Raw genomic sequence first — 26,298 nt, 5'->3', positions numbered from 1 at the left:
ATAGTGTCACGTGTGGGTGGGTCAGGGTCACGTGTTGGGCATAAAAGACGACGATTCTTTGACAATCGTCAGAATTGCAACTTCTGCTGGTAGCGTCTTCCACTTTGAGCTGTCTAGCCTTGCAACAAGATTATCGGTGAGTTAATTATCTTATAAGTTATTACACAGTAATTATAACATGTTGTTTACTACAGGGCGGAGTGAAGGTTATCAACACTGACCGTCAAATTTGATCTGAAAAGACCTTTGGCTGAATCTTGGGATTAAATTGTGTGTTTTTAAAAGTTTAGTCAGTGGTATTTTACAAACAATATACGTCGGATAAACATTTTAACTACAGCAAAAAACCCAGAAAGTTTGTTTGTATACTTGCTACTGTAATCTTATGGGTGAATGGTGGACTCATGGCAGATGATTGATTTGCCAATAATTTTACAGATAAAACATAATTTTTAACACCGGGCAAAACAATGTTTTTGCTTTCCCCCTGAGTTGTCTATAATTTTGTCTTCGTGTTGTGTTTGGATTTCCCCGACGGTTTTGGCCGAATTCGGGAGGGGAAAAAGCCCCCTCCTTCCGGCGGCCCGTTTGATTTGCGGCCCTGAGTGTGTGTACTTGAATTCCAAACGGCAGAATGTAGTCTTGAAATCAAGTCGGTAATTTTTAAGCGCAGTGTAGCTACGGGGACGGTACACTCATCCTCGATCCCAGTATAATATGTGTGCGCGTTGCATGTGTATAATCGCACTGTGACTGCTGCATGAATGGCAGAATGTGTTTTAGTAACAAACAGGCAGCGCCTAACGACTTGTCATCAAGTCTAGGCAGAATGCAAAATAAGTGGGATATTATAGTAGACTAATATTCTTTTGTTAACAGTAACTGATAATCTATTTTCGTCAGGTTGTAATGATAGTGTTTTTATATACCAGAGATTGTGTTTGTGGTGCGCCGTGGCCAAGCGGGTTTAGTTCACTGGACAAGCTCAGGTGTGGATCAGCAGAGTGTGGATCTTTAAATAGTCTACTTCAACGTAAACTAATCGCAGAGTTCATTTTGTTCCTTTCAGCAGAAGAATCAGACAACATGGCGAACAAACTTGTCATCTATCTCACCCTCTTCGCGCTTAGCGCCTTCGTCGTCATGGTAACAATGGCAGAGGATGAAGCAGAATTCCAGAACACTAATCTCCTAAAGACAAGCCTAGAGAAACGAAGCCTAGCAGAGGTCTTGCTGGAAAAGAGGGCGGTACCAGACACGCCCACAGAGGGGAAAGGCAAGCGAGGAAAAGGGAAGAAAGGTCGCAAAGGAAGAAAGGGCAGAGGAAGAGGAAAGGGAAGAGGTCGCAAGGGTGGAAAGGGAGAACCCGAATACCAGAGTAAGTTCTCTCACTTCTTGTCTAGTTGTTATTTTCTCCATCTTCTTATCAAGTGTCTTGGATAGTCCTGCTCGTATTAAAGGAACACGTTGCCTTGGATCGGACGAGTTGGTCAAAACAAAAGCGTTTGTAACCGTTTTTTATAAAATGCATATGGTTGGAAAGATGTTTTAAAAGTAGAATACAATGATTCACACAAGTTTGCCTCGAAATTGCGTGGTTTTCCTTCTACTGTGCGAACTAACATGGTCGGCCATTTATGGGAGTCAAAATTTTGACCCCCATAAATGGCCGACGTGTTAGTCGACAAGGTAAAAGGAAAACCACGCAATTTCGAGGCATGTTTGTGTGGATCATTGTATTTTACTTTTACAACATCTTTCTACCCATATGCATTTTATAAAAAACGGTTACAAACGCTTTTCAAAGACCAACTCGACCGATCCAAGGCAACGTGTTCCTTTAAGTGTGACGTACTTCCACGGTGAGCCACCCCGTGTCACACAACGAGCATCAGTATTAAGCCCAGTTGTTTTGAGAGCTTGTGTGAGCCAACTATTCCAGTAATGTTTCGAAGAGTCTCAATATATTTTCAGAACTATCAGTTTCTGTCATAAATGTCAAAGAATGAAAATTAATGACGAGGGCGGCTGGGGGGGGGGGGGGGGCTTACAGGTAAACTGGAATCATACTTTATGTGGGTTTTGCAGTCTACTTTCACCGACAGTCCAGATTCGTAATCTGGCAGCAAAAGCCAAGGCTAAATCCACTCACGTACTATTATTCCGGAGATTGAACCACTTGGGCAGGACCCACACTGCGATATCCTCTGCCCAACTACGAATATTTTTCAAGACTGCTGCAACAGCAATGGTTAAAATCATTCAAGGTATTCCTTAACAGTAAACAATCAATCTGTTTTTATGCGGGAGGATTTTGTTTCGTAATGTATAAGAATATTGATTAATTTGTTGATGTTTTCTTTGTACACAGCCTGTGTCCATCATATTACCGGTCTTGCTTGTACATGTGACATGAGGTTCGAACATCTTAGAGGTACAGGTAGAGACGGACGTTACTACTTGTCGTGTGTTTAGGTAAAACACACTCAAACACCACAAGTGCCAAATGACCAACTCAACCAAGGAGGATACCAAGCCGCAGTGGGACACAGACACCCCAAAACGCCACAGCGGGACACAGACACCACAGCGGGACCCAGACACCCCAAAACGCCACAGCGGGAGCGGGACACAGACACCCCAAAACGCCACAGCGGGACAAAGACACCCCAAAACGCCACGTTCACAGTGTTCCTCAAACTCAATCTGCTGGCTGTATTCAACCCCGGAAAACCACACAGTCGGCTTACAAACGGCCAATCATAACATGTTACAATCAGACAGTTTTGTTACTTTTTTCTATTAATCACTCATCTCTTAAAAGAAAAAAAAATCCGATGGAAAAGTTAATAGTTAATATTTATTTTTTTCCAGATTGGTATATACCAGATGTCAAATAAAATATTACATAAATTGCGTCGAGAATAAATTACGTCAAGAATACTACTTCATAAAGTGCTGCAAAAGACAATACAGATAATGCTGCAGGCATGCTCTAAACTTTAAATGAATTTAATATCAATATTAATTTAATATCACTGTTATCATCTGTGTCCGCTGTGTCAATGACATAATTACTATGCATTTATTTTAAAAATGCTGCTCTTTAATTTATAGTTGTGAAATAAAATTAAAATTTACCGATCATGAAGTCAACATTCTACGTTATTTAAATAGGACTTGCGACTTCATTTACATCGTTGTAAGGTTTTGGGGTTATTACACAGGCTCTTTGAAAAATGTGGTTTACGTACTTGACGTTTCGACCTGTATGTTCTGATCGTCTTCAGAAGACTGCTTTGGCATCCTACTGCAAAAAAAACCTACTCAAACTCACTACTAGTTGTATTTTTGTATTTTTATGTGAATTGCCAAATAAATAATAATAACAATAATAATAATCACTTCCTTGGGTGTATTCATTTATATCCAAAACAGTTATTAAAACTGGAAATTTATTGGAAACAAAGCAACCAATCATGGGATATTTTTTTTTGAAAGTATGGAAATTGTTTTGAATTTGTTCAGAACGTCCGTTAAATGTCCATGCCAACCAGCTCGGTTTGTTTGTCAACAATGAAAAGATTTGACACTCTAACATTTCAATTAAGGACCATGTAGATGATGACATTACTTATAACGGACATTTCATAGACGAGTCAGCATCATCATCTGCTTCTTTCAGCGGTGCGCCTGGGAGTGTACTCCGCCCGCCATCAACGGTCAAACAGTGTCCAGTCACCATGGAACTCGAATCTGACGCTAGAAACACTATTGCCTTAGCAACCTCTGATACGTCACCATGACGTCCCAATGGATGACGTCTCTTACTCATCTCAATAACCTGTAAAATTCGCAAGGTCAGAGGTCATAATCACATTATTTCATTATCACGAGACTGCCCTCTATTGATTTAATCTGGCCCGTTTTAAACCGTGCTCAAATTTAAAAAGTAGGGCTATCCCCTCGGTACATACAAGCACCCCATCCAACGCTTACGGCGCTGGGATTGGCCGATGCATCCACACATGCGCACTGAACCATTCCTGCATCCACACATGCGCATTGAATCATTCCCACTGACCTAGATAACCCCTGATCACATATTCCAGCTATCAAATATTCAACTAATAAAACACATGTATACAGTACTATTGTGTAAATACATTGCATACATAATTAGTGTGATTCTTTGCTCTGTAATAAAACATCACATTTAGCAAACCGTTATTCCTGAACAATGCTATACCTTGTCAACGTCGGCTCCATTTCTTTCAAACAGTGGCGTCATTGTAGCACCAGGGCTGCAAGAGTTGGAAAAGAAACACATCGTTAATGGACGACAAGCGACTGTAGACATTTTTATCTGATATTTTTTAAAACGTCGTACAAAGTTATAGATGTCCGTCCACAATAGCTGCGAGATTTTATCATGTTTAATTGAAAACGTGTTTTTCATGGGGCTTAAAACGGGAGCCCGGGCAGAAACCGCAGCTTCGAAAAGGCACAACCTCTTTCTACTCACCTCACTGCATTCACACGGACTCCACATTTAGCATACTCTGGAGACAGATAATAACAAATAATAACAATTAAGATAAGACTGGGGAGGGGGAGCGATGAGCTCGTACACACCTATGGGAACGAGGTTATCGTTGTTCGTAATAAAGTTTTGTGACGTAACGGTCCGCCATCTTACCTTGGGCAGCGGAATGCGTCAATCCATCCAATCCTGCTTTAGACATGCAGTATATAAGGCTGCTTGGGTGCTAGGGTAAGAAAGGACAACAACATATCACCATTTAAAAACAGGGAATCCACTGCGATATATTATTGGTTTCTTGTAACGATTATTGCAGGCCTTATGTGCACTCAACCCGTAACGAGCCCAGGGGTGGATTTCACAAAGAGTTAGGACTAGTCTTATCTCGAGTTAGGACCAGTTACTCGTCCTAACTTTAGGACTATCCATGCAATTTGTATATCTCCTAGGACTAGTCCTAAGTTAGGATTAGTCCTAACTCTTTGTGAAATCCACCCCTGACTTATACTTCACGGAGGCAACGAAGGCGGTTGCCTCCATGCCTTGGTGTCCTTGAAGCCCAGTAGAACCTAACAATTTAATAGGTTGCCCTTTACCAAGGAGAACACGCAATGGCGCCCTTGCCCTTTCAAAAACGAAGCATAATACAGGTCTGTGGGCCATGGTTTTAGCTGCGATATAAAGCTATTATTTTACAAACAATATTAGAAACACTACAATAAATACATTTAGAAAATGTTACAATAAATCTTTATGTAAAATAATAATTATCCACTTACTGACACAAGGCTCGCGCAACTTGAAACATTCACCACCACACCTTTAAGATACAATAAATACATCTTTAAAAATTGTTATTTCTTCAATAATTAAAATAAAAATAAATTTATAAAAAATATCCGCTCATGTTTCTCTTGTTGTTACTTTCTTTTTAAATTAATTTTTTTTTTTATAAATATAGGGCCATACCGTTCGTTGTTGCAATTGGAGCATGAGTTTGGGTTCAAATTCCATCTATTTTACAAAAACGAGAGATCGATTTTCGAAAATGAAGGTTTATTAAATTTTAGCCAAACCTTTCGATTTAACCAAGTGTGACATTGCCAGCTGGGTGAGTACAAAGGGTGCCCTCAAGTTGATCTTAAAGACCTCGTCAAACATTTCCATGGACGAGTCTTCCAAATAACCTAGACACGGGCGACCCGCACAGTTAACCTGTAGAAAAACAGCAAGGCGTATGTAAAACGGTTATTACAAAGAATTACAAATTGTGACTGGTATCCTTCTCATTTCTGCTTAGCAGGCAACAGTTACACAGGTTTGTTACTTTAACACAGTAAGCTACTTAGAGTCACTTACCACAATGTCCAGTCTTCCAAACTCTTTGACCGTTTCATTTAATATTCTTTCTAAGAAAGTGTCGTCTGTCAAATCGCCCGGTAATAAGAGAATCTATAAACAGGAAAGAAAATACGAAAAGAACAGAACACTACAATCAACACCATCCTATAACGAACGCGCATAGCGCTGGATGTCATAAAGTTACCCAAAAAACACACCACAGTTTTAACGGTTATTAATTTATGTGAATCATTCTATTTCATGGATTTGGGCCTGAGTTTAGCGCATGAAGTTTAGTCTCGTGTGGTGCACTAGCACTATGAGTTCGGAATTTTCCATAATTATGTCAATCAATAAGTTGACTACTTACGAGGTTTTCATCCAGTCCTTGTTCGATACACTCATCTTTAATTTTCCCCAGGTTCCCGGCACTCCGTCCTGTCAGAGCTATCTGGCAGTTCAAGGAGGCAAGCTGCCGGGCAGTTTCGGCACCAATGCCAGAACTTGCACCTGCGAAAATAATAATTACCAATAGTGTCCAGTGTCTTTAAAAGTTAAGACAGTGTCCTAAGTCGTCCTTACTCGAGATAAGACTATATAGTCTTATCTCGAGTCGCCCAGGCCTATTATAGTCGCCCATTATAGTCGACCAGCTATTAGCTCTTTGTGAAATCCAATAAGCTTGGGTGACTTTAGTATCAAAGACTATTGAAGCACGACTAGTCAGCTGGTAAATTAAATACAACAATATAAAGTCCCGGTACCTCAACCATACCTTTTAAATATTAAAATCAATAAATATTATGCAGGTAGCCCTCTATAAAATCAGCAGTTTTTATTTATTACGTATATTCAATACTCCTTAAAATTGGTATTAGTTTTTGTTCTATGCAAGTTGCCAGAATACAGAGCATGAATGCAACTTCAAGGATATAGGTGTGGGCTGAAATCAACTTGTTTCCAGGGGTCGTTGCCACCTACTCACAGTCCATTCATACAGATGTAGGCTTGGGTATCATCCTTCAGAACACTACCTACAAGTTATATTCTCCTTTTCTGATTATTGGCTGTGTCTGATAGAAACAACTGGTCTAGGGTTATGCCATTTGTATATAACTAACTTCCCAATGCAATTTCCAACACCAAGACCGTAGTGACATACACAAAAAGAAGTTCATTGTTAACAGCTGGACTATAAAGTAATCATGAAATAACCGAAGACAACGTTCCCGTTTCTTACCTGTTACTAGCGCCACCTTCCTCCTCAGCGAGCCCATTTTAGTGAACGAGAGCAGTACAGTAGAAGGAGAAGTAGAAATACAGTGCCTTACATCAACTGATCCAGAAACACATCAATCGTGGAAACAACAACAAATGAACCTATTATGGTTGTTGATGCAGCAGACATTTAAGTAAAAATGCCCTGTGCGCGAGGCAAGGTTCAAACACGAAGTCATTTCGTCATCACGCTCACGATATTTAAATCACCCGCATAATCAAGATATGATGTGGGCTGTGTGTGTCTGCCAGGCTATGAGCAAAGTTGTTGAGTCACGTTCGTTATAAATTACCCGCATAATCACCAGGGATACAAAAAAGCTGTCCATGCCAGTCGACAATAAGGCGGCATAGTCCCTTTAATGGAGGCGTTCGATTAGCTTCCCTGGGTCGACCACGGTCTGCCCCCGGTACTGTGCGTTCGAGTAGCTTTGACGTAGGGGCTCGCTCACCCGGGTCGCGATTTTTTTTCCCCAAACGACATTGCAATATTTGTTTCCCCTTTCCGTCAAAATTACGTCATAATGAAGTTGGCCTGCTCTTCTACCAAATCATTGCAATGTCGTTTGGGAAAGAAAACAAAGATTCGCAGCAGGGTCAGCCTAGACTTGTGGACAAGTCGTTAAATCGGCCCCACGCGCTGAGATAGTGCTCTCGCGAGATCACTGCTCTTGCGCGAACTGATGGCTCCCCGATTTTGACTTAAATGAGGAGTCGAAATCGGGGAGCCATCAGTTCGCGCGAGAGCAGTGATCTCGCGAGAGCAGTGATCTCGCGAGAGCACTATCTCAGCGCGTGGGCCGATTTAACGACTTGTCCACAAGTCTAGGGTCAGACCCCAGTGCGTTGCTTGTGGAGTGGGTTCACTGATAGGTGCATGACGTCACTACGAGAGCGGTGAGTGGTCGTTCGTTTAGCTCTTGTCCAGGGGCTCACCCTAGTGAGCACCGACGGGGTAGACCCATGCAGGGAAGCTTATCGAACACTATATAGTGAAATACTTATTATAGCGTTATCGACCGCCATCAAATGATTTGATGATAACCAATGAAAAGATGCACCCGTATACGCGCTGCGCACCTCTAAGCCAATAATATGGAGGTTTAGCTGCACGTTCCGCGAGCAACGTGATTGTGAACGTGAATATCAGAAATTGTGTCATTTAAATCTCGTTTTTAGCATACGTGAAGTAACAATTTTTCACGTCAGGTATGTACGTGCGCACAGACGTCATACGTGAGCATGCAATACGTCCAAAGTGGTGACGTCACCTAGGAACAATACAATTTGTTGACGTTCACGTTCACGCGTTTGCTCACGTAACGAGCAGCTAAACCTCGCTAAGGATCGCCATTCATTAGTGCACGTTTCACGAATCTACACTTTAGAGTCTATTCCCCCATTGGATAACAGTTTTAATGAATTGGGTTTCTCGATAGTAACAACACTTGTTTATTTGGTTTGCGGTAACACCATGTGTGTATGTACTTGTCAGGTATAGAGTTTGTTCTTAGAGAACTGTCGTACTTAATTCTACTGCCGCGGAGTAGATTTTTCGGGTGTTCGGGAGACTTCTCAGTTCTGAAAAGAACTGTCCTGCTTATTAACTATTACCTGGGCGGATGGTAAAGAAATAGGCTTGGACTACTACTTTAGCTTATAGAATCGTAATTAACTGTACTACCGTGGAGTCAGTTCTTGGATTGGTCTCAACGTTTCGACTAGCTTGCTTTAGTCGTCGTCAGGAGACTGAAGAGGTAAGAGATAAGTGGGCTTATTTATACAGTTAAGCAAGACAGTTCTCTAAGAACAAACTCTACCTGGCACGTAAATACACATATTGTGTTACCGCAAACCAAATATATATTGATACCTCACCATGCAATGCCTCAAATTCTATACAACACTTGTTTAGTCCGCGACGGTTGATCACATTTTTATAATTATTTTACCGAATATAGAGGCATTCTTTAGTGCTTGCAACATTATCTTCTCATACAAAATAATGTCAAAGAATTATATGCGTGATGAAAACACTTAAATATTTTGCAGAGTTGTTTTGTTTTGTACTTTTGTGATATTGATTGTTACAGCAGACAAATTAACAAACTTGGAATTTAACTTTGAGTTGTTTTTGCAGCGTTTTTTATTTATTTTTACAATCCATGAAGGTAGAAACTTCGGACACATTTCACATTTCAAGCGTAGTGGTTTTACTATTTTCTGTGCTTGTCATCTAAAAACATTCAGCCAATCACAGACCAGTAATGTATTCAGTTCAACCATTCACAGCATACGCTGCATTGAGATAAGGTCTATACAAAACGGCAGCATATTCTGTTTCAAGATCACTTCATTCAATACGTAAGAGGGGACACCTCAACTGTTACAGCACTGAGCAATAGTTACTTTGAACACATATAATTTATTCAGTCAATAATTTGTGCATTATGGGACATATAAACAAAACGTGCACCCTTTCTGTAAAACAATGTCATGAAAATACATTTGTAAATGCTAGAATAACTTTTGTCTCATGATCAGTGAGACGAAAGTTACTTTCATGACATTGTTTTACTAAGATCTCAAAAACTACAGCACCTCAGCAAGTAATATTTTCAGGGAAGCTTTCTACCATCATTATCTTCAAACTGTGTAAGTTTAATGTAAATCTGTGGACATTGTGCCTTTTGTCCTACAAAAAGTAACTAGCCCTTTTTTTTTTGGGGGGGGGTACAAAAAAACCTTTAATCTTGGCAAACAAAAAACGGAATATCGTTTTGAAATGGATGAATAACATCCCTGCAATTATTTGTAGCAAAACAGTGACTCTCAATGAATTATGTAGAATTTTATAGTTGTTTGAATTCCAATATATTTCCAAACTACATCTTTGTGTTCTCATCAACGATTTGTTCCACAACTTCCGGGTCACCCATTAATCCCTCCTGATGTTTTTCAACGACTGTGGTTTCTACGGTATCCAATTTCTCCTGATAAGACCTCATCAATGATGCCAGCTTCACTTTCCTTGCCTTTTTGTAATGCCGCTTGGATTTCAGATGTCCTGAAATTAAAATACCAAAAGTAGCTTACTCTTTGACACAAGGAGTATACTGGTCTTTGACAAAAACCAAAAGTACACCCTGCCTTTAAGTTTAAAACTACCAGCACTGGATAAATTTACATTATCGTAAAAAAAACAAAAAACAAAAACAAAAGTAGAATTTGAAACTTTTCACTGTGCAGATACAATCAGTGAGGTTTGAGGTTACACTTGATGTCAGTAACTTATGGTCGTTTTGAAAAGGATCAGTGGTGTCCATTCATAATCAACATGGTTCTTGTTCACACTGCTCTATTCCCCAGGGGCAGCCCCAGGGATTATCAGCCTTTCCCACTTGGATCGCTTAACCCTGATCTACAAATTGGCATACTGGACTCACTTTCACTCTTGAAGGGGCACAGTAATTTCCCTCTTGTAAGGGGGCACCTCTATGAGGACAATGTAAATTAGTTTAGGAACCTTGCACAGGGCACCACAGCAAAAGCACAGGGCACCACAGCAATTGCTGCAAATGTCATGGGTTATTTCAAGGCCTGGGCATACCGCAGGGAACAGCTACCACTGCTCTTGAGTAGGGGTAGGGGTAAGCGGTTAAACCATGGGTGTTCTTGAAACAGGCAGCTAAAACCCAGTGGAATAGGGACCTAACAGGGACAGTATGAAAGAGAGCCGGGTAACCAAAGGGTACAAAACTCCTAGGGCCTCCCCAGAGCTGATCAGAGTAAAAGGGCCTTAGTGTTACAGCACACCTTACTAGAAAGATGGGTGAAAATATCAATGCAGGCATGAGACTTCACAGAGGCAACAAAGGCAATTGCCTCTATGCCCTCTGGTCATTGCCTTGGTGCCCTTGAAATGCTCCAGTAGAAATTTATAATTTCCTCCTAGGGTGCCCTTTACCAAGGGGAAAATGCCTTGGTGCCCTTGCCCTTTCACACGAGGCATACAGGCCTGCCAATGGCTGATTGGAAGAAGGAAATATAATCTTACCAAGCCACTGCGGTTTGCCAACGAACACCCTCCCATCACATACATCACAAACATGTTTGGAACAGGCGTCTTCGGATGGAGTTGGACCTTCAAACATTAGAGGAGGTATGGGCGACTCATAACCCTGTCAGTCAAGAACAAGTAACGATAAGTTGTCTAATTTCTACCATAAATGGGATTTCTTCTCTGTACTTTGTCAAGACTAATGCTGAAAGTATTAAGTATTCGTGTAATGGTTGTGATTTGTTTCCACTTTTCTCATCTGAATATTATTTATAATGATTTAATGTATGATTATGAAGCGTCAACAATAAACTGTTATCCCCAGGATAAAACAAAGTGTAACAAGATTTAACATTAACAAGCAACTCTGTTAATTTGGCTTTGCTCTTCCAGAGTTCAAACTGCAGGTCTTGTAGCTCAACAATTTTACTTGGACAACAATTCATTTCACATGACCAGATTCAAAATGAGTTGAACAAGCACTACGAGACATTGCCTTGGTGTCCTTAAAATGTTCCCAAGAAAGACAAGACTTTCCTCAGAGGTGCCCTTTAATAAAGAAGCTTGCCCTTACAAGGAACAAAGAATCAGGCCTGACGCTTTCTACCATATCTACAGATATACTCAAGCCTAGAGCTTCCTCCATGTCATTTAATCTTTGGCACTTCATTGAGGGAAATGAAAGTGTCTACTGAAACGTAAAAGGAACATTACAGAATTGGTATGACAAAAAAATTGTCTTAGATCACAGATTTACATCAAACTAACATGGTCTTATGATGACGATAGTAGAACACATCCCTTGAAACATTTCTGTATGAAATGTCATATTTGATGAGAAATCAAATCGATTGCAGTCGGTCTCAAACCTTTACATCTTGTATCATGGTGGATAACACAAAGTGCTTACACTGCCAGCAAATGTTTCCCCTAGCAAAAACCAATTGTGTATGTAATATTCCTTTAAATGTTTTCTAGGGTGACTGCCAAGGTCAACGAGGCAAGTTGTTTCCTTGTTTCGTCCTTGGCAAATCTCTGAGGGAAATTAAAGTTTGTTCACTACTATCTCTAACTGCCATAAACTTGGGTGTGATCTCTGACTACAAGGCAGTCACAGTTTAAAAAGCTTCCCCCACCCCAGAATAAAGATATTGACCAACAAGGCAGTCACAGGTTGAAAAGCTTCCCCCATCCCAGAATAAAGATCTTGACAAAATATGCAGACTGCCAACATTTGGGCGAGATAGCTCAGTTGGTAGAGTGCCCCTTACGTTAATCTGGAGGTTGCAGATTCAAATTACTTGCTTCTATATTCTCAGATTTAAATGTTTTTTCCCTCAAATATTTCAAATCCCTCTTTCTAAAACCAAATTCATTTGAAGGGAAATGTTTTTCAAAATGTTATACATTATCAACAGCTGCAGTGCTTCTTACCATGTCAGTTTTTATGATTAATAATTGTTTGAGTAACTACCCAAGATACATCCACCCTTTAATTAAACAAATGAATCAAACAGACATCAGTTTTGCTGATCAGGAAAAAAACACCAATAAACAAAAAGGTCCCTGCCATTATAACACGTCATGCGAACCATTTGTAACCGATTCCCTGCTTATGTCTTCCCTCAACAGGAAAATGGTAATGCAATATGAAAAAATGTTTGATACATGTACAGCTGACCTAGAAAGACTTTTATAGCGATCAAATTGTTATTTTTAAAGCATTTCCTTATTTGTGCAAAGTAAAAGTACATGGCATTGTATGAGGTATAGAAAACTCCAACTATGTGGAATTATTTATTCAATACACATCTGGTATTTTCCACGTCACGCACCGGTGCTTCTTTTTCATAAACACCAGACCAGAGCTTACAGTACATTGGAGCTACATGGTATTTGCAAGACCCAGGCACCATTTCTCTCAGAAACGCCCCAAGTTTTTAGTGATCAAGTAGGCTGCGATCATTTCCTCATCAACTTGGCTGATTGCACACTGGGCTGTGGACTGTACCCGCCTGACTATCAACAGGCAACGATTTGACAACGAGACAAGGTACGTGTTTGTTTGTTTAGACAATCAAGTTGAAACTAATAGTTCTTTTCAGAACCACCCCAACTCATTATCATTACATGGTGTTACTGCAAACCTTTACTTTATCGTATTTCCACTATACAAAGTTTCAAATCCTACTTAGACAATCTTCCCATCAATGAAACTCAGCAAAGTTTCCACAAGGGAATATAAAACACAAAGCTGGCAAAAACCAATCTCCCTCATACAAACATTGCTTTAAAGTCACCTGGAAGTGGTATTTTTTCAAAATAAAGCTTTTGTCACTAATATATGTGTTTTGATGAGTGGAATGTGAATAAACAGTTAACTAAGGTTTTAAAAAATCAGTTCTTATGTTATTTACAAATTTAAGAGTAGACCCCGACCCGAGAGGGCGCTGTTCGTGATGTCAATCGAGGCAGACTTTGCCTGTAATGCGTAGAGTAAACACAATTGCAAAGTACATGTACGGACCAAGTCGTGAGTTTGTACGTTTAAAACAAAAAACAAAAATTTTTTTTTCCGGCAATGTCGACCAGGTGTATTGCTGCTGAATGCAGAAAAACACTTTTTGAAATGTACCAACTCACGACTTGGACGTACATGTACTTTGCACGTGTGTTTACTATACGCATTGCAGGCAAAGTCTGCCTCGATCGACGTCACAAAAGGGGTAGGCGGAGTCAGCCCCCCAAACAATTTATATATTTTTTAAACATATAAATCTTGACAAACAATTTCTAAAAAATTGTTTTATTGTTCGTTAGCATATACTCTTATGTTTGAAAGGAAAAAAACTCTATTTCCAGGTGACTTTAATATGAATATATATGAATATGAATGCACAAACCAAAACATTGTGCTTCAGTAATTGACAACAATCTAGCTAGCTAGCTTTGGGGATTTGAGTTGAACCCACAACCTTGTAATTGAAAGTCACTGCAGTCTATCCACTGGACCACAAAGTGTTGTTTATAGAACGACAGCAACTTTTGTTATATTTTTATAAGCACTGAAGTTTGGTTTTTACATGATTGAACAAAGATATGGTGCAGCATTTGTAACTGTAGCAACTCTCTGTGGCCTCTGCTGATTGTAACTTACACAAATAATGTTTATATACATGTAGTAGGGCACTTTTCATAACTTTTTCACTTTTGTGGTGTGTGATTTTTACTTATTGGCTGGTCCATTTTTGTGGTTTATATTTTTATAAGTTTTTTTTTATGCCAGTCAGAAGCCATTCAATAAGTAACTGCTGTATGGCCAGGGATCATACACAAGTTTACAATACAACCTGTGACATACACTGTAACAGTGAGAGGGATTAACATTACATTACTTCTGTCTGTGCCAAATTTGAATACTTGGCCACAATAAGCCAACCATTTTAACGATGATTTATTTTTATGATTTATTTTACAGTATGGCTTCAGCTGATCTGGTGAAGAAAATGACCGAGAGTCAACTCCAATGCAGCCTATGCAAAGAAAGATACAACCAACCAAAAGCGCTTGACTGCACTCACAGTTTCTGTCAGAAGTGCCTGGTGAAGTACTTCAAAGACGCCCAGAAGATGCCCTGCCCTGAATGTGAGAAGGAGACGGTACTTCCAGAGGAAGGAGTTCCCGGCCTGAAACCCAACTTATATCTTGAGAGTTTCTTAGAAAAGTTCTCATCGCTTCAGATGACGGATGAAAGCTCCGCCATGAAACCTCGAGAAGATGCTGCATGCGAGAAGCATCAAGGGAGTAAGAAACTGTTCTTCTGTGTGCCGTGCGAGATGCTGATCTGTCGAGACTGTACCGTCATCGATCACCCGAAACCAGACCATCACTACGTCGACTGCGCAAAAGCTGCTAACGAACGTAGGAAGTCCGCCAAACAGTTCTTCCCAGAATACGAGAGAGAGATCGAGACGTGCCAGCATTCCTTGCAGGTGGTGTTGAAAGCCAAGAAGGACTTGGCGAACAACGTAGCGACGGCAATGTCTGAGGTTCACGTAACGGCCGCTGAGATAATCGCCAAAGTGAAGGAAGAAGAAGATTGTATGATCACAGCCATCAAATCTCAAGAACTTGATCGCACAACAAGACTTATGGAGCATGAGAAGAAGGTGACAGGGATGCTTCAGTCGAGACGATACTCGTTAGAGGTAGCTGAAGATGCCATGGAGAACTGCTGCGACTCAACTTTCCTCGAGATCTATCCCGAGATGCCGATGCTGTTCAGTCAACGCGTCCCTCAACTTGACCGCGGTCTTTCCTGCCTGAGCTTTAAGCGGAACCAGGCGAGTTTCAAGATCGTCCTTGGTGAGATTGACGTGGAGGGAAAGTGGGAGAAGAGTCTGGAGTTTGGCGAGGTGAAATTCGCTCGAGGGATTGCTGCACTCTCTGACCAGCTTGCTGTGACGGACCATAATCATGGTGTCCAGTTCTTCAGTCGTGAGGGTCAGCACAATACATCATTGTCTCTAGGAAGCAGTAAGTTCCTTTAATATTTTCCTAAGAAAATGTATACATAGGGTGTGGTATCACTCCAAAAACAATGTGAACAAACTGGGAGGGTCAAATTATTTTTGGATCTACAAATGTAAGTACACAGGTTATTTAGAGTACAAAACACATGACCTGAATTTGAACCCACACTTGACCATGAGATGCTACACTATTGTTTAAGGATAGACAAAGAGTTAAGTCTAATGTTAGTTTTTTAGTAAACACACCATACATAAATATGTAAAATTTAATTGGGTTAGGCTGTCACGTTTTTGAGGGTTACACCCAATACAAATATTTTGTGCTATCTATAAAAAAAAGTGACCAAAGTTTTAAGGTTTTGTATGGAGCTTGTATACATTTCTATCTGCATTCTTATTTGAATATGGCGATGATTTATGGAGCGATCCTGTATTTGAGAGCAGAGACTTAATTTTTATTTTTAATTTGTTATCAATCTCCAGACATCCATGACATAGCAGCTCTCAATAACCGCTTGATCGTTGTCGATAACACCAAGATCGTCAAGGTATACAACGGTGACGGTTCTCTGGCCTTCGACTTCACAACAGTGCCAATCCGAGAGTTGGGCAAGGCAAACTTAGACCTAAAGAGCGTCGCAGTCAAGAAGGACGGCAACATCATCGTGGGGGACGTCGAGAGGAATGTTCTGACAGAGCACAGCCCGACCGACGGCTCTCTGATTCACACCATACTGGTCAAGACGGCACCTTTCTTTTTGGCCAGCGATTACACCAACAACAGAGTTGTGGTCAGCGGTGGACTCCAACATGAAGTGGACATTGTCGACGGAGGTATCGCGTCTTTGTTTACTATCAGACCGACCATCAACAACCACCAGGTAAAGTACTGCCGAGGTGTTTGCTGCGATAGCTCCGGTATGTACGTTTTGATCTGTAACGGCGCCTACGACACCGGGCATATCCACCGTTACGACGCTAAAGGTAAATTTCTGGGCTGTATTGCTCAGGAACTGCACAACCCAAGCGGGATCACGTTCACATCGGACGGGCAGCAGCTGGCAGTGGCAGACTGTACCTCCATCAAGATGTTTCACAAGGTGTAATGTCGGATTAAGAAGATAAGCGACCAACACAAACCACCATGCCCCTAAGTTCCTCATTAACAATCCTACAAAGCCAGGCCTGATACTTCACGAAGGCGACGAAGGCGATTGCCTCCATGCCCCCTGGTTGCATTGGTGCCCTTAAAATGTTCAAGTAGAAATTTGAACATTTTCTCATAGGGTGCCCTTTACCAAGGAGAAAATGCCTTGGTGCCCTTGCCCTTTCAAAAACAAAGCATAGGTCTGCACAGGTAGGGTCATAGATTGGTTTTATGCTGATTTATAGGTAACATTTTTAAGAAATCTCCAATAAAAGTCACATGTGAAAGTTTCAGCTGAATAAAGAGTAGACTAACAGAGAAAAACAGAATAAAAAAGTCACCGTATTTTCACAAGAACATCAAATCCATCCACTCGTAGCGAGGTGACAGCGGGTACCAACTCATATCTGGCCGCAGAATTCGCATACACAGACACCAACCATCAGAAACCTGATAGATGATTCAGCATAACCCAAGATTCGTTTCCCAGATTCAAATATTTGTGGGTTAAACATTCTCCAAACCATACTACTACAAAGGGAATCTTTTCTCAAAATAGTTGACACTAACAACAGCTGCAGTGCTTCTCACCAAGTAAGTTGTTATGGCGTTATTTTTCGGAGTGTTCCCTTATCTATGATCCTACCTTGAGGCCTAAAAATGTTGGAAACGGTGACAGTTTTAACGAGCAAAGTTTCGTTTAGATAAGTTCACGTGAGCGCGATGTTTTATATTCACTCCGCGGAAATTTAATTGATGATAAACTCTCTCTTTCAGTGTGGATGTTATGTTTTCAGCTTTTATTGCTTTTAGTTTGGTTACTAAGTACACTCCTCAATATGGAGTTGATTTTGATAAAAGAGTTCTTGTTTATCGAAAAACGATATGAAACAAAAACCAGTGGTTATGAAATTTGAATATTTAGTCTTTTAGTCATTCATATATGTACATGAAAGTAACCTAACAATGTATTATATTCACTAGTTATCCACATATATCCAGAAACGTTGTTTTATACCCGATTTAAGCATACCAAATAATTGTCAAGGTGTATTTTGTTTCCAAAGAATTGACCCAGTTCACCTGACTCATCATCATAATAATCTTGGATGTGCCATTTGGTGGGCAATGTCACTGTGCGTTATTCACTGTAAAGTACGCATTTTAGACGACGCGTCGATTACACATAAACCTTATTACCCACCAAAATGGTGAGCGTGGCTAAGTCACCGCGTGTGACGTGCGGCAAGGGGTCAATAAAGAAAAACTGCTGCAACTTGGTAGAAGGCAAGTGTCTTGTGGAATGTCATTTAAAGGAACAGGATTGACAGAGCTGACAATAAATTTGCAGACAGCATTAATTCAAATTAATTCATACATACGTGAAATAGCAAACCTGCAAAAACTCTGGCTTAATTCATTGTGTCAGATTCAAGCAAAAATAGTGGACATCAACTGGGGGGGGGGGATGAATTTTGTACTTAGTGCACACATGAGGATGCCACAAGAGTTTTGGTCCTGCCTGAGACCTGGAGTGCGTTTTGGCGACCCCAACCAGAAACATTGGTCATCGTTGAGCGTTTTTGCATGTTCGGATGAGCGCAGTGACGGTGCTGTTCAGACCAACTGGTAACCAACTTATTGAGACGATTGGGCTTTGGTTGGGGTCGCCAAAACGTACTCCTGATAACAAAAGTGTTTTTAAAATCTACTTTGAGAGAAGGTAGTGTTTTTTCTTACCTCCTTGATGGCTTGTAGGATTTTCTTAGCTGGTTCCCAAATATTTTCATCCCAACATGTTGGGTCTGTAGAGTCTAAACTGTACACTGGGGGCACGTTGTCACCGGGACCTGCATGGTACCAGTGAAACAAAGTTAACAAGTTTCATTTAATTTATTCTGGTTGTGAAGCCAAGGACTTTCAGAAAAGCAAACTTAATCACTGTACTAGCCAAGAACCCAATGGAGAGAAGACAAGGAATGAAGTTTCAGTTTAAGATGTGGGAAAAACACCTAGAGAATTATTCCAGAGAAAAACCACACAGTCAGGAGGGGACTGAAAACCCATGATTCTATCCAGGGTCCTAGAGGTCGAATAATGCATCGTATCGCAATTAATTTACATAATATTCTAAAATATGCAATCGCTTTTATACACAGAATGATTTTTTGAATCAAATAATTATTTTGATATTTTAACCTTTTCGAGACCATTCATTTCTGTTTAATCATCACATTACTCCGAGATATGGCTTTTAATTGTTATTTTTTGAATATTTTTTTTTTCAGTAGAACTGTCTATAAATAAAGCAATATGAAACAGCAAACTTACGTCTGACAAATCTATTCTTGACCCATCTGTTCTGCCGTCTTGCATACTGCCTCGTTGCTATCCTTAGTTTCTCCACTCCATCTAGGAGGAGTTTCTGTGCCTCTAACGAATCTCTCTCCTCCATAGGTAGGATGAGATATGGATGGAACTCCTTAAACCCAATGGATTGAAAGATACCTTGGGTATATAAAGTCTCGCTGTCAACAAGAGTTACAGAAAAACAAGAATTACACAAAATCAAGAATTACTCAAAGTTTCTTTTTTAAAACAAATCCTGCTGAATTGCCTCCAGTGCAACCTCATTCCCTCAAAAATGTAGTATTGACCCACCCATCCACCTCCAAGCATCAGTAGTCTTAATGCGTTTTGTTGTGGCTTAAACAAACAACTTTGCGCCCCGATTGCAATTTGAGGACGAGGCTGCTACGGACGCAGGTATATGCAGAATGATGATGACGATGATGATGAATATTTTAAATGAAAACTGAATTTTGTTTTTCAGTTATTTCTTTTGACATACCCTTCCACATTGACTTTTCTGAATGGCCCATTAGGAAACTTAAGCCCCAGACAGACTCAGCGTCTTACCTGTCTGCATTTGATTGTACTCTCTCCTCGTTGTACTCTCGATGAAAATTAAGAAGTTCATTCAGCAATCCCCGAGAGATCATGTCCTCCACTCTACCATCGAGTCTCTTGTCCAATACTTCAAAACAAATATAACAAAAACAAACTATGAATGAAGGAGTATGGGTTCAAATCCCGGTCATGACAGTTGTGTCCGAGCAATACACTTCACTGTAATTGCTTCTCTTCACACAGGGGTATAAATGGGTACCTGCGAGGGTAGATGTTGATATTGTGTATAACAAGCCTTTGGAGCGCCATGGCAGCTCAGGGCTGTATACTCCCCACGGATCTGAGAAAGATTAAAGGAATGCTATTGGCTCAATGACCGGTGTACCAATGTAAAGCATATGAAATGATACATTAGTGGAAAATGCACTATATAAGAACCTATGAAATAAATGTGTAACCCCTCTTCTTACTACAGTGCTAAATCCCAGAAAACCCAGCACTAACCCATGCTGATCTCATACATTACAATTGATGCCCATGGACGATATTCTTCTCCAGCCTGCCCTACTACTGTAGGTGCTTATCGATGATATAGTACAACTTGTTTACTAGATAGGAAGAAACTACAAATAAATAGTCAACTTGCGGGTACAACCATTTGAAATCTATTAAGTGGGAGTGTCGGCTCTGCAAAGAACCGGTGTGATCTTGACATTTCAAACAGTATACTCTGCTCGTCTTCAGGAGAATCTGAATTATATTATTTAATAGAGTTACCTTGGTGATCACACTGCAGCCAGAGAATACAGACATTGTTGAAGCGAAGAGGTCCACCCAGCGGCCCACCTCCTTCCTCATCCTGCTGACAAGACAGAATCTCACTGTGGGGTCGACCGAGCTGCTCATACACCTGGAGGCTCCTGTAGAATTGTAATAATCAAATTGGACTTTAAGATTCCATCAAATGACATACAATCCAATACAAAATGTTGCGCTCAAATCCATCACTCAGTGAGGCTCATAACCCCTCGTCACTGGGCCATTTATTTCATTCCTTGTACCAACACAACTCCCTTTAGGAGTAAAAAGCTAGCACTACCAAGTTACAATGTATGTAGCGCATCAAGCTAAATCACAAGGACCATCTCTACCCTCACTGGTACCCATTTACCCCTCGGTGAAGAGAACATTAATAAGCACAAGATGATGGACTAGTGACAAAGAATACACATAGTCCTAGGCTTTAAACTTCACTCTTAAAGGAGTACAGCAATGTCGCTCTGGTTAGGGGAACTTCTATGAGGAAAATGTAAATTTGTATTGAAACTTTGCAAAGGGCACCCAAGCAAAAGCACAGGGCACTACGGCATCTGCTTTGGATGCTGTGGGTTATTTCAAGGCCTGCTTCAAATCCCATATGCCTGTAGTCCAATTGTCTAGTCACTGACACTGTTATACGCAAATTAATTAGTGTTTACATTACACTGCCCTGGATGTCAATAGCAAAAACATACCCAAAAGTTTGTACGAGGTAATAAAAACATTAGATCAGACAGAATACCAATAGATATCTAACCTAATAATCTTGCGCCTGTTGTTTGGGTGTAAAGAGTCTGCCCTCGCTGGGTCAATCTCAGCCAGGATTTGATACAGCTCTTCAGTCTTCGTCCCTTCCACGTCAATCCTCATCAGGTCGTCATTGTCCAACTCCTCATCGACTTCTGATTCATTGACAACATCCTCAGAATTTGAAAACTGTCCAACTCGAAGGCGATTCGAGAGAATTTCAGCAGGACTTGTTGAGTCTGATGTTGTCGTGGCAGGATTGTTGGCTCTCATTTCATTTGACGATTCATTGCCTCCTTTGTCTGGTTCTTGAACTTTGTGACCCGAGGGAACTCCGACTTGAATGTCCTCAGGGGATGTTAATGAAGTAGACGGACTAGTTACCTCAATATTACTTGTTCTATCGATCAAGGAAGGTTCTAAACGTAACTCACTGGTCTCTGAGGAGTCAGTCTTCAGTAGTTTTCTTTGGCTGTTACAGACGCTCTCTGAGTGAACATCTTTGTTCCTGTCTTGGTGAGACGTTGGATGTTTGCGTTTCTTTCTGATGCTGAGACTCTGTGGGTCTCCTCTTGATTCAAGAAGCAAATCCTGTGTAACCGTGTCCTAAGAAACAAAAGTATTTTATAAACTGTATTAATTTATCGAGTTGCAGTACATTTAATCAATGCATACTATTTTTTTTTTACCATATAAACAGATGAGTGTTTAGGCATATTACTCAGATGGGATTCAAACCCATGACCCTTGCAATTCTACAGCAGTATCTTACCAACTAGACCACTGAGATTGCCTGGTATCTAGAGGCAGCTCGAGTCCTATGTTTTGGCAGCGGTTACCCCAACATTATAATTGCTGTTAAATTTGCATAAAGAATATTAGTTTTGGTTTTTACCCATATACACCGATGTGTGTTAGTACTCATATGCACTGGTAGATCAGCTAAGAGCCCAGACTTCTCACGATCAGCAGGCAGCAACTCATAATGCAGATTATAATTCACGATTAATTTGAATGTAACTTTCTTTGTTGTTGCCATTTTCAAAACATCACATCTGGTCATATTCATCATTTGGTAAGCCATGTCATGTATCATAGTAATTCCACAAAATTAATGTACAGAATAAAATGAAGTACAACGTAGTAATATGGGATGTTTATAAGTGGACAAATTTTGCAATCAAAGTACGACTTGCTCATACTTTGAAAACTTAGCATATAAGACATGAATGGATGGTGGGCTGTAATGGTGACTATGATAAGACCAATGAGAAAAGAGAGCCATAACAGCTCAACAAGATTGGTTAACATCATCTCACCTTGACAAATTATTCCAAACAAGCTCCATATCATTTGATAATTCTATTGACAAAAAACATTGTATTATGGTCTAAAATGAAAATATGTATGTATTGTCACCTCTTTTTCCAGTAAAACTTTCCAAAGTAAAGATTCGATGTAGTAGTTGGTTCCGCCAACTATCACCGGTACTCTGTTGTCCTTCAGTAGTTTCTCTATTATGGGTAGTGCCTTATTTCGGAAATCAACCACCGTGTACCGGCTAAGCGGATTCAAGAAGTCCATAAGATGATGAGGGCAGGCTTCTTGTTCGTCCTTCGTGACTTTGTTTGTGATGATGTCCAGCCCTTTATAAACCTGTACACGAACAATGGAAACCATAGTACTATAACTATGCATCTGACAAGTTACGATCAAGTGTATTCTCTTGTTATATTAATTTATAGAAGTCAGGGAATATGAGATTTAATTAGCAGAGTAAATTTAAAAAAAAAATGCTTTAGCTTAGCCAGTGATGTAATGCACTATAGGTTCCAACTCATTCCTTGCTTTATGGTTAATATGGTTAAATGCACTGCGGATGGCAATGTCATATCAGTCATTATTTTTATAACTCCAGTCAACTCAAGACTCAATCAAGGGGCGAGACATTTCTCAATTATTTTATAACACAACAAAGCACACGGCACGGCTGTCGCGTTTCGGATGTTTATAAGAAAGTGTATATGTACACGGAACACATGCTTACCTGCATTGAGTCAGCACTGATTATCTCCCCACCAAAATGCCTGCCAAGATGAAGCGCTAACTTTGATTTTCCGGTTCCAGTTGCACCAAGAATAACAACAACTGGCAGACGAAAAACTGAAGACACTGGCGCGGCCATGTTTCTAAAAAGTAAGACATAGCGCCCTCAAGAGAGCTGGAAGTACGAATGTTTATGAAAATAATTATTGCGCTCTGCCTCCGGTCGGGATAAATACCGCCCTCCTTTTTGGGTTGAAAAGTGAGACGGCCGGTAGAACATGCGGACACAATTTTTGATGGTAGGCCTATGATTTATGGATGAAAAGTAATAACATTATTATGTTTTAAAAATAAGAACAAGTCGGTCGGCCTCGGTCGCACATTAATCTAAACAACACGCTCCATTAGCAATGTCTTGGTCCAATATAATTGAAAATATTAATATTAATTTGTCTGCTTAGCAAAGTGAGCAGAAGGACTGTCACAATATTAGTTGTACATGAGACATATTTTGGCTGGTAAACTAATTCTGGTAAGCATGTGTTGTGCTTGGTTGCATTTTGTGCTTAAGCAGCTCTATGAAATTGAGCCCTGGTCAAATTCACACAGTTCTTAAACAATCATCACCAAAAATGAAACAAAAGAAGAGAACAAATAAAACATTCCTGTGTATCTAGTGTCATAAAATAATTGATTGTTGGTTTATAGACTTTAATTCCAGGAAATCAAACAATACTTATCAACCTGATTAATATATAACTTCTTAATCTAGATCAGCGGTTATTTTCAAAAACCCCGACGTTTCTGCGGTTTTTAGTCTCTGGCGTTCATAAGAAAAAAACGTCACTATCAAAAACGCCTTGCGGTTTAATTGCCGTGGGAAAACTCCCCTGTTACTAACCACCAATTCTAACGCTTTACATCAACTCTTTCTAGAGCTACACTTTTCAAACTGAAACGGTTATTTCTTCTTTCAGGTATTCCGGTTTGTCCTTGAGGGTCCAGTGTGTTTGTAAAATTAGGTGGAATGTCGAGTGGGGGAGACGGCTAATATAAAGAGAGACTTCCTCCACCCTCGGGGCAGATTAGGACCGGGACAATTCGCGGACACCTGAGCGAACAGAATCCATCATGATGCGATCACTTCATGGGGTGATACGAATAAAAATAAGTTTTATTTTATTTTTTCATTTTTTTCCGCCCCTTCTATTATTTGTGTTCATTAAAAGTCCCACAAGTGTGGTTGTTGTTGTTGTTCCTTTTGATGTTGTTGTAGTAGTTGTTGTTTTCTTTTATATAAAGAAAAACAGAGGATTTGGAAGAGTGTATGGTCTATCTAATACAACGTTCAACCATCCGTGGTATTATGCAATTCTTTATCCATGGTATGATACAATCCTTCATTCAACTCGAATCAACTGACAGTAATTAAACTCACACATTGTATTCATGCCTTTATATTGCAGGTGAAGGACCCAATAAGCCATTTTGAGATATGGTGGACACAATACCATAACACTTCAGGGTAGATCAGTCTCAATACAAAAACACCCAAACCAAACAATGTTCCCGAAATGTTCATTACCTCACAACTGCTAATGGTATTATAGAAGTGACACTAAGTTGTCACGTTGCAACTTGTAACATTTTTAAGCATAACATAGCTTGGACCATGGAGCAATACACTACTCCATGCTTGGACAAATCAGCTAAATGCTAACACAGTTATGGGAGATCATAATTCAGTGTCGAACCCAGGAGGAGGCGGGGCTTAAGCTACCCCGCCCTCAGAACTCTCGCCCCACCCACCCAAAAGAGATCGAAGAAACCTTTGTAATTTCTTTGGCAATTAAATAATATGTTATTGTATAAATCAACTAACAACTGTCGGTTTACTTAGGATCTTTGTCTTGAACTTCTGCCAATTGTGGTGGATAAAGCCCCCCCCCCTCAAATAATAGGCCCCTCCCAAATATCAAGCAAAAAGTTTTTCGAAAGAACGTAAAGACATAATGTCTTAGTTAATAATTGGGTACCTTTCAAATTATTTGAGGATGTGCTAATTTCAATTAAGATTATTTTAAGTAATTGCCAATCGTGTCCACTGCCTTTTAAATTCCATGTAACTTTTAAACTCCTGCGCTAGCCAAAGGTTTTGTTATATACCGGCAAATAATAAAGTGTAATAAAAGTCACAACCGCACAGCTCCTCTTTTGCAAATCAACCTAATTAGAAAAAACACTTAATTACATGTTCATGTTTGTTGTGTTGTCATTTAGCTTTCGAGAAAGACTCTGCTGAGGGTCGAAACGTCATTACCTATTTTTGTGCATTTATGGTTAGGTTGTTTGCAACAGTTAATTCTATTTTCTAGAAAAAAATATATATCAATTGACATTTTCAAAAAAAACCAAGAAGCGCTTAAGAGATAAGCTGTTTCCATAAAATCACGATAAAAGTGTAAAAAGAGGTAAAGATAGGACATTTTAATATTCATTTGAAAACTTTGAATGTAAAAAAACGCCCACAATTATAGCAGAAATGATCTTATGTAAGAAACCAATTTGTCGATGCTCGTAATTATCTAACTACAAAGACCGCATGGGAAGCCTTGCATGGGCAAAGCCAGCCGAAGTTTGACCACATCAGGCGATACCTGGAAACTGTAAAGGCCCTTAATTCCTTCAGTAAAACCTATTGATCCAAGCCAGTCACATTGTCAAGTCTTGAAATAGATGACGTGTACGTTAACGCATAGAGGTTTCAAACTCCGTGCATGGAGACAATTACCGCGGTCAGTAGAGGGGCCACAGGGCGGGGGAAATCGGTCACCGAACCGCCCAGTTCCATGGTCACATTCTCGCCTCTCTAGGA

The 26,298-nt window shown here is 40.1% G+C and overlaps 4 protein-coding genes across 5 annotated transcripts; 2 read left to right on the top strand and 2 right to left on the bottom strand.

Moving 5' to 3' along the window:
* On the top strand, positions 1 to 3,616 carry LOC139952336 (uncharacterized). 2 transcript variants are annotated; one of them, XM_071951445.1, is made up of 3 exons: positions 1 to 136; positions 1,070 to 1,378; positions 2,372 to 3,616. In XM_071951445.1, the coding sequence occupies exons 2-3, from the start codon at positions 1,087 to 1,089 to the stop codon at positions 2,473 to 2,475; spliced, it is 396 nt and encodes a 131-aa protein (XP_071807546.1). In that variant the 5' UTR covers positions 1 to 136; positions 1,070 to 1,086; the 3' UTR covers positions 2,476 to 3,616. The 2 variants fall into 2 exon arrangements, with proteins under 2 accessions (XP_071807546.1, XP_071807547.1); XM_071951446.1 differs by having other exon boundaries at positions 75 to 136; positions 1,073 to 1,378.
* An 18-nt stretch (positions 3,617 to 3,634) lies between these two features.
* LOC139952335 (uncharacterized oxidoreductase TM_0325-like) lies at positions 3,635 to 7,452 on the bottom strand. The gene is made up of 9 exons (XM_071951444.1): positions 7,125 to 7,452; positions 6,255 to 6,394; positions 5,903 to 5,995; positions 5,620 to 5,758; positions 5,323 to 5,363; positions 4,700 to 4,769; positions 4,526 to 4,562; positions 4,250 to 4,304; positions 3,635 to 3,844 (listed from the first exon to the last, which is right to left on the bottom strand). Exons 1-9 carry the CDS (start codon positions 7,159 to 7,161, stop codon positions 3,635 to 3,637), a joined length of 822 nt encoding a protein of 273 aa, XP_071807545.1. The 5' UTR covers positions 7,162 to 7,452.
* Positions 7,453 to 9,307: 1,855 nt separating this feature from the next.
* LOC139952482 (tRNA dimethylallyltransferase-like) lies at positions 9,308 to 23,569 on the bottom strand. Its single transcript, XM_071951620.1, has 9 exons — positions 23,425 to 23,569; positions 22,797 to 23,033; positions 21,388 to 21,983; positions 20,589 to 20,731; positions 19,821 to 19,938; positions 19,233 to 19,429; positions 18,642 to 18,751; positions 11,220 to 11,343; positions 9,308 to 10,229 (listed from the first exon to the last, which is right to left on the bottom strand). Exons 1-9 carry the CDS (start codon positions 23,560 to 23,562, stop codon positions 10,048 to 10,050), a joined length of 1,845 nt encoding a protein of 614 aa, XP_071807721.1. The 5' UTR covers positions 23,563 to 23,569; the 3' UTR covers positions 9,308 to 10,047.
* LOC139952483 (uncharacterized) lies at positions 12,965 to 18,602 on the top strand. Its single transcript, XM_071951621.1, has 3 exons — positions 12,965 to 13,275; positions 14,701 to 15,758; positions 16,238 to 18,602. Exons 2-3 carry the CDS (start codon positions 14,702 to 14,704, stop codon positions 16,858 to 16,860), a joined length of 1,680 nt encoding a protein of 559 aa, XP_071807722.1. The 5' UTR covers positions 12,965 to 13,275; position 14,701; the 3' UTR covers positions 16,861 to 18,602.
* Positions 23,570 to 26,298: the final 2,729 nt, after the last annotated feature.

Source organism: Asterias amurensis, chromosome 20 (genome assembly GCF_032118995.1).
Source record: "Asterias amurensis chromosome 20, ASM3211899v1".
NCBI classification, from domain to species: Eukaryota; Metazoa; Echinodermata; class Asteroidea; order Forcipulatida; family Asteriidae; genus Asterias; species Asterias amurensis.
Note: the sequence above shows the minus strand (reverse complement) of the source record. Positions and strands in the feature narration are given on the sequence as shown.